Source organism: Lampetra planeri, chromosome 5 (genome assembly GCF_965212315.1).
Source record: "Lampetra planeri chromosome 5, kcLamPlan1.2.h2, whole genome shotgun sequence".
Classification (NCBI taxonomy): domain Eukaryota; kingdom Metazoa; phylum Chordata; class Hyperoartia; order Petromyzontiformes; family Petromyzontidae; genus Lampetra; species Lampetra planeri.
The window spans coordinates 1,707,307-1,719,526 of record NC_136111.1 but is presented as its reverse complement, the minus strand read 5'-3'; the positions used below and the strand labels follow the sequence as shown (position 1 = coordinate 1,719,526).

The 12,220-nt window shown below is 58.6% G+C and overlaps 1 protein-coding gene across 3 annotated transcripts in view; it reads left to right on the top strand.

Annotated features, from left to right (window-relative positions):
• The window catches only part of MSRA (methionine sulfoxide reductase A), a 94,971-nt gene that overhangs the window by 62,246 nt on the left and 20,505 nt on the right, over positions 1-12,220 (top strand). For 2 of the 3 annotated variants that reach the window (XM_078594027.1, XM_078594025.1), the window contains exon 4: positions 8,000-8,104. The exons of the other annotated variant lie outside the window; for it this stretch is intronic. In XM_078594027.1, the coding sequence (XP_078450153.1) occupies positions 8,000-8,104 (105 nt within the window). The remainder of the gene's footprint in view (positions 1-7,999; positions 8,105-12,220) is intronic. 3 annotated transcript variants of the gene reach the window in all.

Here is a 12,220-nt window from a genome sequence, read left to right as displayed (position 1 = left end):
TCCGCCGGGGAGATGGAGCGGTGCACATGGGCTCGCCTGCGTCCTGGGGCAGGTGCTCGCGGGATTTACTACTCGGCGGGGACTGGAGGTGGCGGGTAGCGGCGGCCTTGGGAGGCATTCGTCCAGCAGTGGATTCACCGCGGCTGACGACGACGACGACGATTACCACTGAGCCCGAGGCATTTCCCTGACAGAGCCGGTCCCTCCTGCGTGTGCCATCGACCCACGTGGTCACTGGCCGCGTGCCGGCGGATCCAGCGTGGCCCGTGTCGCTCTTCCGTCGTGGCGCTGGTGTCAGCAGCCGCTCTCGAACCCTAAGGCGTCGCGCTACCTGAATAATCAAATCGTCCGTGGAGCAACGATAAACCGAGATCGATCCGCGCAAATGAAATGCGATGTTATTAGGTTTGGTCGAGTGCCGTGAATAAAACCTGTTAAGGAGCAGACACGGCGCAAGCGGTGAAGGACACGGCACGGGCGGGACGGGGACGGGGGCTTCTTGGCCCGAATCGTGACCCCCGATTCCCGGCACCGCGCTTCGCTTGGACGGACCACGCGGCTCCCTGGCGCGCCGCAGCCCAATCCCCCCCCCCCCGCCACCGACTCCCACTCCTACGGCCTCGCAGCCCTCCTAGCCCCCCCTCCAGCACCCCCCCCCCCACCCCACCGGCCCCCGCCCCCCCACTCCCACCTGCCGCCTCTCGCTCCGAGTTTTCCTTGCGTCGTCGCCTTGTTCAGTAAACTGCGCACCACTTAACACCGCCCTCGCCGCGCGCGCCCATTACTCGCCGACAAAGCGACGGCGGCGCGACCACGCAAGTGGCTGAACGCATCGCGCACCGTGCGGGGTTTCCACGGCAACCTGCCCCCCCCCCCCTCCGTCGCCCTCGTCCCCTTCTCTCCCACCCCCCACCCCCCCTCAAAAAAAATCTCTCCTTGTTTTCACATCCCCCTCCCTTACTCGCTCTTCTCTCTCATTGTTTTAAATCTTGCTTCTCTCTCGCTCTCTTCTCTCCCTTATCTCTCTCCCTCTTCTCTCTTTTCCTCGTCTTTCCCTTCCTTATTTCGCTTCTCTTCCTCTCCCTTATCTCTCACTTATCTCTACCCACTCCTGCACCTTCTCTCCAACTACTCTGCCGCTTCTCCCCCCTATCTTGCTTCTCTCCCTGATCTCTCTCCCTCTCCTCTCTCTCTCTCTGCTCTCCCTGTTCTTGCCATGTAAATCATTCACACCTCGAAGCAAGGGATTCAATTCCATGCCACCATCCAGGATTTCAATGAAAGAAACGATACAAACGAGATGGTAAATCCCGTTTGTACATATACGTGAATATATTCCCCGTTCCCTCCACAAGCGGTAAACGCGACATCGTCACAAGACTCGCGCGTGATTTGCACGAACGTCGAATAAACTATTGTATAACCTATGATGTCAACTATTATACACCGATGGCACATTCTCATGCAGGCATCGCGAGCGGAAGCGCCGCTTGCCGTAGATGTATCGCCGCGGCAACGTTCCCCGTCTGCCATCTCCTCTCGGCGTCGCGTCTTCTCCCCGTGTGATCTACCCTCCTTGAAGTCTCCATCGTCCATTTTATACAGCACGTGCCTGCGTGGGATAAAATATGCATGGGCAGGAGACACGAGCGTGCGCGTGTGTGTATGTGTAGGTGCTCGTGTACGTGAGTGATTGTGCAGTCGCATGGGCAAACATTTGTGTTCCCGTGCGCAGGCTGCATCTCGAAGGCACGCACAAAGAGAAAGATCCCCCGGGTAGCCTTTAACAGAATGGTGAGGCAAGTGCTGTTTGTGAAGTAGCACTTGTCAAGGCCGGCACGGCGCACGAGGGGGTGGCTGGCCAGCGCCACGCCCGGACAAAGACTCGCACTTAGCACGAACATGCGCCACACACACACACGGCGTGCGCCACACACACGCGCATACATGCACAATGAACATGCATTAAATACACACGCGCGCACATAACAACACGCACACACGCAATGACTGACATCTCGTACAAAAATCAACGATGCAGCAGACACGCACACAATCATCCGCCGCCGCTCTCTAGCGTTATGTATTCGGACAAAGCCTCTGCGGCTTACAAAAATCTGTGCATTCTTCTCGCAACAGCAAACGCCGTGGCCGATTGCCGCAGAAGGCAATGAGAGTGCGCTGTGCCGTCTGCTGTATACAGCGCATCGCGGGAACGAGGGTCAGAGCCAGGGCTGTCCCCAGCTCTACTCCTCGCTACACGGTGGTGGTTGTGGTGGTGGTTGTGGTGGTGGTTGTGGTGGTGGTTGTTGTGGTGGTTGTTGTTGTGCCTCTCGTCCATCTTCGGGCACGAGTTTTCAACAAAGACTAGGATGGCGCATGTCCTTCAGACGTGACCGTCCGTCCGTCCCTCCGTCCCTGCAGCCAGCGAGCCAGCAGAGCGTTTGTATAATGTGCTCCATGATAGGGCAGCGTGATGGCGTGGCGCGCTCATTTGTACGGGGTGCGCGGGGGGGGTGCGCGGGGGGGGTGCGCGGGGGGGGTGTGCGCGGGGGGGGGTGTGCGCGGGGGGGGGGGGGTGCGTGGGGGGGGGGTGCGTGGGGGGGGGGGGTGCGTGGGGGGGGGGTGCGTGGGGGGGGGTGCGTGGGGGGGGGTGCGTGGGGGGGGGTGCGTGGGGGGGGGTGCGTGGGGGGGGGTGCGTGGGGGGGGGGTGCGTGGCGGGGGGGGTGCGTGGGGGGGGGGGGTGCGTGTGGGGGGGGTGCGTGGTGGGGTGCGTGACGTCAGCACGGCGCAACGCACGAACACAGCTCGGTGCCGTGGGATGCGGGTGACGTCATCGCGCGACGTTCAGTCAGGAATCCAGCCAGCAAACCCCCCCCCCCACCCCCCCCCCCAACATCGCGCGATCTTTCGAATCCTTCGGCGCACGTGCTGTTGTGTTTGGCCACGCCGGCGTGCAGTGGCGTGCAGTGGGCGATATTTAATGGGCGAGGCCGATGGGCTGGGGAGCCGGCGCTAGCCGCGTGCACAAGCCGCCTGGTTTATATTTATCCCTCAAAAATGTCACATTTGCCATTTGCTGTCATAACACGGAGCCCCCTCTGATGAAGGTCACTCAATGAGACAGACGTCGCCCCACCCTCCCGACCATCGCCGCTCGTCGCGAATCATACAAATGAGGCTGCTTTGCGGTTCAAAAGGTCCGTTTGTCTTTCAGTAATGCAGTAAATACAGCTTCCATTTGCTCTCGCCTCGCCCCCCACCACCGCCAAACCACCACTGCCGCCGCCCCCCCCCCCCGATTCCCATCCTTTCATCTCAAATATTAATAAAAACTCGCAGCTACAGTGCGCGGCTTGCAGGCGAGCGAGCGAGCGCTTTGTTTGCTCCGGCGCCGAGAGCGAGGGTAGCTGTCCGCGGTGGGCGGGGTGCTGAAACGCGTGCCTGCACGGCCCCGGGGTGCTGCCCGCCGAGGCTTTTGAGCCACGCTGCGAGTGGAATTGGTTTTGGCTGAAGGACAAATGCTGGGCTTCTTTTGGAGGCGTAATGAATTTAAGATGCGCTAACTCTGCTACCTGAGCGATCGAGTGCGCGTGCGTGTGCGAGCACCCGCGTCTGTTTGTGTGTGTCTCTGTCTTTGTGCACCTAGCCTGGCAGAAGCGCCGTGGTGACGTCACCGCCACCTCGTGGCGAACGGCGGTTGCTGCTGTTGTTGTTTGTGTCTCCTTGCGCTGTAGGCAGCGGTGACGCGGTGGTTCGCGCAATTCGCTACCAGCCTGGCAACCGGAGTTTTATTGGCGGCTAACGGCAGTGGCGAGTGATATTTGAACCCATCCAGGGCCACCCCCAGGTCAAATCGGATTTAAAACTAGTACCTGGGAGACAAAGGCGTTTGGGCATGCTGTTGAACACACCACTTAATTGGTGCTTGCTTATAGCATCACTTACCCCAATGGTCTATTGTGGTCCATGTGTATGTGTATGGATGTCCCCTTTGGTGATATCGTCAGCATTGCGAGCGAGTCTTGTGAGTGAGTGTCACCGTGGGCGTGCGTTTAACCTGCTCGAGAGCCGCGTGCCGACGACTGTCGGAGCGTGATCGTGGTGGCAGCAGTGCGCCTGTGTGTGTGCGTGTGCGCGTGTACACGGATGCGAGCGAGTGTGCGTGCGAAAGGCAGATGTACATTTTTTTTAATCGTGGAGATATTCGAATAAAACCCGCCGGTAATGCACGATGGCGTCCTCGGAACAAACGCTGGTGCGGGAAGCGTCGTATAAAACCCGTCCTGCCACATGTGTAAGGCCGGCACTGTGTGTAGTGAAGCTTCCGTGCCCACTGAGGGTTACTCCCAAATATACTGATTTCTACTGTGCGTTGTAACCGTCAAGACACCCGCTTCACAATGGACGCTCGGAATGAGCAGGCCGGGCGTCGCCCTCCAAATTGGCCGAATTCGAAAAAGAATGAACGCGACCCCTTACTCGATTGGGGTCACGCACAGGAGTCAGCCGCGCCCCGCCCTACTGGCAGACTAATGCCCACTTGCTGCGGGCCGGTGCCGAGTCACCTTGTGTGCCACACAGGGACCGCTGCCAATTGGGGTGCCCTTTGAATGTGTGAGACAACACATGACGTCATGCGCTTTGAGTTCATGAGGATTACTAGAGTTCACTTGTCTTCATTCTCATTCAGATCAGTAATTTGGGGCTCGTGTGTGTGTGTGTTCCATGTATGTATGTCTGTATGGGATTGTGGCTAGCGGTGGTGTCGTGATTAGCAGGCCGCACTATGAACCCAGCGACCCGAATTTGATTCCCGCTTACGAAGAATATCAGTGGCGAATATCTGTGCCTGTCCTGGACCTCCCCTAGGTCGACTCAGCCATGAATTAATACCTCGTGCAGTGTGTCAGCATCAGCACTGGGGAGACAAAGGTGGCTGGGCGTGGTATTGTGCCACCTACCTCCTCGGGCCATACTGGCCTTCATAGGTGCGACTCGCTAACACGCTTGCCCCAACAGCCTTTTAAAGACTGTGTGGGGATTTTTGTCTTTGTGCGTGACGGAGTGCATCGCATTGTGCTCAATTGCGTCTCTTTGTCTTTCATGTATGCGCGGGTGGATGTGTCCGAGTGGGTGTGTGCGCGCGGGCATGTTTGGGTGTGCGCATGTGCGAGGGTGTGTGTGCATGTGTGTGCGTGTATTTGTGCCCGTCTTTGTCTGTGCGTCCGTGTGGGTGGATGTGCGCGACGGTGGGTGTACAGTGTGTGCGTGTGTGCGCGTGTAGCGCGTGTGCGTATGTGTAGGTGTGCCCGTCTTTGTCTCTAAGTGGGTGGCTACGTGCTTGCGCTGGCCTCCCTTGTCACTACTGCAGAGAAGCATAATCTTGCCGCGTTGGTGTGTGCATCTGTGCGCGCAATTGTGCGCGTGTGCATGTGCCCGCGTGCATGTGCGCGCATGCGCGTGTGTGCCAGTGTGCTTGCGTGTGTGTGTATGTGTGTGCTTGCTTGCGTGTGTGTGTATGCGTGTGTGTGTGGCCCCTGCTGAACGCCGCTGATGAATTCCGCGCACGTGCGCGCACGCTCGAACGCCGACACAGGCGCAGCGCTCATTCACGCCGCGACGTCTGGCCGAGCGAACACGACGCACCTGCACGTGACCCCCACGCACACGCACGCACGCACAAAGATTAAGATCCCCCATATAGCCTTAATAGATGATTCGGGCAAGTGCTGTTAGAGAGCACCTATGAAGGCCGGCACGGCACATGAAGATGTTGGTGGCCAGAACCACCTTTTTCTCCCCAGTGGCGATGTCTACACATGGCACAATGTACTAATTTGTGGCTGAGTAGATCTAGGAGAGGCCCAGGGCTGGTTTCAGATAATCGTCACTGGTGTTGGCCGTGAGTGGGAATCGAACTCGAGTCGCAGGGTTCGTTTCACAGTGTGCTAACCGCTGCGCCACCGCTCCCTACAAATGTCCGTATAGCCTGTAACAGATATATATGCACACAAGCACGTACGTAGAAATGCGCACACACACGCACGCACAAATACACACGTGCAAACGAGCACACACACAGACACGTACAATGACACACGGACACACACTCGGATGTACATGTTCACCCACACACACACCCACCGACAGGCACACACACACGCTAACTGCAATACACCACGAAGACACAAAGGGAAGGCACGCGAACAAACCACCCTGGCGTTGTTGCATCTTGCTCATGAGGAACGCTCTGAGACGCCCCTTTCCAACCAAACACGCAAGAGTTAAACCGCAACGCTGGGTCACAGCGTTTGCTTCTGTGGATCGGTGGATCACAGTTACCCATAGCATCAGCTGTGGCTGCAAGCACTGAAAAGGCAATGACTTGTGTTTGTCAAAAGCGCAGCGCCGTTGAAGTGTTGTTGGTCTACGGTGCGTCGTGCCCTCGGTAAATCGGCTTTGATAATTGCTGCCAGATAATCGAGGCTGCTCACTGCTCCGTGATGTCTCCGTGCATGGATTGTGCACGTGGGGATGAGGCCGTGAGAATTATCTCTACGGCCATTACTGCCACTGCCTCCGTGTTCCACATGTGGAGTCTGCAGGCAGCTCGGCCCATAAACGTAACGCACGTTTGAGTGCATCGAGCTGATGTGGTCTTGAGGTAGTGTTGTTGTTGTTGTTCGGCACGACGTCTGACGGCTGGAGCAGCTCGCGTTCTCCCTCAATTGTGTCGCCCTGCCAGGCACCGCTGCCGTTGCCGTCACTGTTGCCGTGCGGACGGCCCACATGGAACGCCAGCAGCTGCCGGCGATGCCAAATTAACCGAGGGGAAGCAAAAAGCTGCCCGTGTCCAATTCCTGAAAGAGCTGCCAGTATGGGGAGCGGAATGTGGGACGTCGTGACGAGCAACGCGCGGTGCAACTCAAAAGCAGCGGCACGTTTGAACGTTTCTGTAAATTTCGCACAATAGTTTCCCTGCGTTGTTGTGGTAATGTCGAATTGGCACCGCCTGCCCAGCGGCAGTCAGTAGAGACGAGGGCCCTCTCCACGGCGAGAGATGCATTGCACCGCACGGTGTTTTCAAGGAGCACTAAATAAATTAGCATTCGTCGGCACACGCGACGCGATCAGAGCGGCATGCCGGCGAGGGCGATGCGCCGTGCACCGCTCGCCCGCCCACCCCTCCGACTTCTGCCCCCACCCCCTCCCCCGCCGGTGCATGGAAGCGTCGAGCGATCAATCGCGCCACCTCTCTGGGTTCACTGCTCCCGTGCGCAGCTGCACGTTTATGCGTCGTTGCGAGCGGGGCTGCGCGGCGCGTGCACCCGTGCGTGCGTGCGTCGGGCCGTCTGTGCGCCCTGTGCCGTTGTGTTGGGAATGGAGATGTGTTGCCTCGCGCCTCCTCCTCGTCGTCCCCATGCCGCCTCCGCTAATTGAAGCGTCGCTTGCAAATGGCGTTCCGTGCGTCCCGGGAGGAGACGGACCGCTGGGACGGCCGGCGGGTTCTCATTTGCGTTGGCGACGAGACCTTGTCGCGAGCGATTTCAAGGCTCGGCGAGCCGCGTACACCACCGCACGCTCAGCCGCTCAACGCGTGCTCGCTGATCGCGTGTCAAACGAACGCCCGTCATTCACCGAGTCCCCACCCAATGACTGCGTGCCCAACTATTGCACGTTCACTTCACGCGCTCCCAACGACGACCGTGTGCTCGCTGGACGCGCCGCCCAATGCACAATGCACGTGCCCCATCAGTGCCGTGAACGTGTACGCGTGTTGCGCAATCCCTTTGCAAAGCGTACGGTAATTATTTTCGTAAATTGAAATGAGCATTTTCTTCTTCCCAGGCCCTTTAATGTGCCGGCTAGTGTCACACGTGTGACGCAGTGGAGACATTGTTGCAGTTTAAGTTGTTGCTGTTGTTGCTGTTGTTGCTGTTGCTGCTGTTGCTCTAAAGCAATGCCGCCCTCCTCCCTGTTGTTATCGCCCGGGCAGGGCTGACGGGGCACACGGAGGTGGTGCGCGTGGTGTTCAACCCCAACGACACCTCCTTCGAGTCGCTGCTTAAAGTCTTCTGGGAGAGTCACAATCCAACTCAAGGTGCGTGCGTGCGCGCGAGTGCGTGCATGCGTGCGCGCGTGTGAGTGAGTGAGTGCGTGCGTGCGAGCGAGCGAGTGAGTGAGTGCGTGCGAGTGCGTGCGTGCGAGTGCGTGCGTGCGTGAGTGCGTGCGTGCGAGCGTGCGAGTGCGTGCGTGCGTGCGTGTGAATGCGTACGTGCGCATGTGCGTGTATTTGGAGAGCAGCAGTGCAGCGGACACGAACCCGGCGACCCAAGTTCGATTCCTTCTCACGGCCAACAGCAGTGAGGATTATTTGAACCGTTCACGGGCCTTGCCCTAGGTTGACTCTGACCCAAATGAGAACCTGATGCGGTGTGTAAACATCGCCACTGGGGAGACAAAGGCGGCCGGGCGTGGTGCTGGTCACCCACCCCCTCGTGTACCCGTTCCGGCCTTCATAAGTGCTACTCGCTAACAGCACTTGCCCCAACAGTCTGTTAAGGCTACACGGGGGATATTTTGTGTTTGTATTCCAGTCCACACGAGGCGCATGGCGTTTTCTCATCCGCTGTCATGCCCTCTATTCTCTTTGCTTGTGAACTGTGGACTCCCGTACAATAATTCCTGTCCTACCCATAAACATTCAGGCTGGCTTGCCTCCAATCCACCGCGGGTTATATCAATCGATTTTAATAGTCCAGCCAACGCACCCTTGCCTGGCCGCCGAGCCTGCGTCGGATGGATCATCAACTAAGTTCGATTATTATGACGCTGCCGATACAAGCATGGAATTGTGATGGGTGAGAATCAATTGTGTCCCGTCTTGTGCAAATCATATGCGCGTTCTATGCTAAAGCTACATTTGGGTTGATTGAGCGAACAAAGCTTGCGCTGTGAAGCCGGCGACAAAACCGGGACGACAAACGATCTCTTCTCGCATCGAATCGTGACCTCTGAAATCACCGGGTCACTGGGGGGAGAACGAGGGGGCGAGCACCGTCTCGACGCTTGGGACGCGGTCGCCTGGCGGAGTGAACTTGCTTTTGTTGCATCTCGTCAAGCGAGAGGACAGACGTTTTAGAACGGCGAATCGGTGCATCGTCGCGCGGCCGCGTCGCGAACGGTGCAGCCCCGGGACCGTCGAGCTCGTCCCGTCAGGGGCGCGAGCGGCTTCCGGAGCGAAACGCTTCGTGGCAGACGGCGACCGAGACGGCGCTCGCTCTGCCACCGAGCGAAGCGGCGCCGGGGATGTCGCGGGGTGGGGGGGGCGTTGCGTGTGGGAGAGTTTGTCTTGGCGAGAAGTTGCCTCGTGGGTTGCGGGGTAGCAACGGGGAGAGAGAGAGAGGCAAGTACAATCAGCTGGAAGATGCTGCGGCACACGCGCCTACATCGTTTGAACGTCGGTGTTGCCGTCGACCAAAATCTGAATTAACTCGATGATTAATGGTTCCCGTCGAGGAGGAAATACATCGCAGCACGACTAAGCGGACGGTCCGTCCCCTTAACGAATCCGCCTCTGCGCGCAAAAAACTGAAAGCATTTCTTCAACAACCCATCGGCTGCACGGCCTTCTGGGAGCACGTCAGCAGCGTTGATTCGTCAACACGCAAACTCTTGACCGGCTTCGACACGCGGTGTCTCATCAGCAGAGTCGAGCGTGAATGAACGTTGCCTCGGTCGTCGCCGATCCTCGGCAATTCGAGCGATTTGTTCGTCGCGATGAAATTCGTGGGTTCCACGTGAGCCATTGGCAACACGAGCGTGACGGCCTCTGTCAAGAATCGGCCGGGGCAGCGCGAATACATACGTTGGTTACATGCCAACCAGCTCTCCTTTACCTGTCACGTTTCCAATTTATATTTCGTGTAAATGTAAAGTCTTTAATTGCCATTACCATAAACGCTGGCGTGCAATGTGTTCGTATTATAAGGCGGCATTATAAGGCGGCAAAATGATGCATTTGTGCCAGCGCTGTTGGTTTAATAAAAATAAAATAATTCTCAATGTGTTAGCTTCGAGTTTGAGAGGCGAAGGCAGTTTGGAGTGAGGCTGCCATCGTTCCACTGGAATTCTAAAAACGCCGCACCAGCGGCGTGTTGGCCAACAGGTTCTCTGGGTGCCCGTTTCCTCTTGGCACTTCTACGCGACAGGCTCGGGACGTTTGGCATCGTGCGGGTGCTTGTCATCATGCCAGGCCGCCCGCGCAGAGCCGTCGCCTTCCCTTCATTAGCATGAATTAGCATGCATCGCTGATGACTGCTAATTGATGTAAATTGCTTTCGAAGTGGCGGTCAAGTGACGTTCTCTCTGTCCTCGGCGCTTCTTGCTCGTCCTGACCTCGCTGGCGGCTGGGTGCGAGCGAGCGACGTTGACGCAGCTTATCCGAGTACACGGGAGACGAGCCTCGTCTGTCCCGTTGATGATTTCAGCAGAAAGTCACTTTGCCTTCGACGCCGAGAACTCGCTTTCACGAAGAGCATCCCGAAACCCCGATTCGAACCCAGGCTTCTCGGCGGCGCCGGCTCGGCATCCGTGACACGGTGTCGCCCCCCCGCCCGTCGCCACCCCCCGCCCCCCGATCCACGGGTGGCGTCCTTCCAGAATATCGTGCTGCGGCTTGATTGGATGTGTCGGCCACGCAACAAATCCTCCGGTTCAGCATTTCTCAAACCGTGGGTCGCGACTCCCCCAACCCCCCCCCCCCCACCCCCGAGTCGCCCGGCCTCCTTCGCGGGGACCTCGCGAAGGAGCCGAGAGGCTTGGGCCCGGTCTTGTGCGCGCGCCGCCGCTGCGCCCCCAATTTCCCCGCGGCCGCGGTACTCCCCCCCCCTCTCTCTTTCTCTGCTCGTCGTGCGCAGCAATCTTTCTTTCCCTCTCGTCGTTGAAAGCCTCTCGCTAGCTAAACGTCCGTACCTGAAAGCATTCTTCTACATTGTGGAATTAAGTGAATTGGTGTCCACCTCCCCTCCCTCCCCGCAAAGCCAATGAGCATTGAGTCATCCGAGCCCCTTCAATGAGCAATTGCTGCTGGTAGCGCGTTGCGGGATTGGATCACCCACGCTGCGCTCTCAACCTGGCAGCCCGAGTTCAGTTCCCAGCCGCGGCGGACATCGGTGCTCTCTGAACCCCGCCACGAACACGGGAACCCGAGTTCGATTTCCGCATCGTGACCAAAACCGGTGACGATGATCTCCATCAGCCCTGGGGCCTTCCCTGGATAGACTCGGTCTCAAATGAGTACCTGGTGCTGTGTGCAAACACCGCGGCTAGGGAGACAAAGGCGGCCGGGCGTGGTTCTGGCCACCCCCCACCCTCTTCGTGTGCCGCGCCGGCCTTCATGGGTGCTCGTCGCGAACAGCACTTGCCCCGACAGGCTACACGGGGGGATCTTTGTCTTCTTTGTAACACGTAGGCTTTGTCTTTCCGTGTGCTCACCTCTCCGTGTGCCGCGCGTGCCGCCCCCCTCGCCCCGTGCTGGAGATTAAATCAGGTGCCATTGACCGGCGTTGCCTTCGCCCGCCTCCTCTTGTTTTTTGTAAACCTATGGATTTTTTAATTAGACGCCGCCACTGCTGGAATAACACGGCCGCCTGCCTGAAGGAGAACGCCCCCCCCCCAGCGAGACGCACGCGCACCCGAGCGACGGGGAAGGATCTGCAGATATCTGTGAGCCTGATGGGGCCGGCTTGGGGTTTTCACCGTCTGCATCACTGCTCTGGGCCAAATAATAACGCGTCACGCTTTTATAGGGGAAGTGGTCGCACGGCGGTTAGCGCGTCACCGCCCCCCGAGCCCCGGCAGGTTACGCTCAACTCCCCGGGCCACGGCTACCGTCGGTGGCGAGGGTGGCATCTGACCCGGCCCTCGTTGCCCGCACGCCCCACGGCGCGGCGACGTTCGGCCAAACGACGGCCAGTCACCAGCACGGCGCGGGGAAGCCTTCATCAGTCGGACACATTCGGAATGCCGGCGGCAGCCAGACGTTGCTAGAGTTGTGAGCCGCCCCAAACGAACTTGCGCGCACCCTGCCGCTGTGCCGCGGCGGTGAGTGTGGCCAGCACGTGGCGTCTCTACGCTCTTCCTGCACCTCACCTCCGATGGGCTCGGTTGGCTACGTACGGTGCAGTAAGAAGTTCAACGTACATACATACGTCTG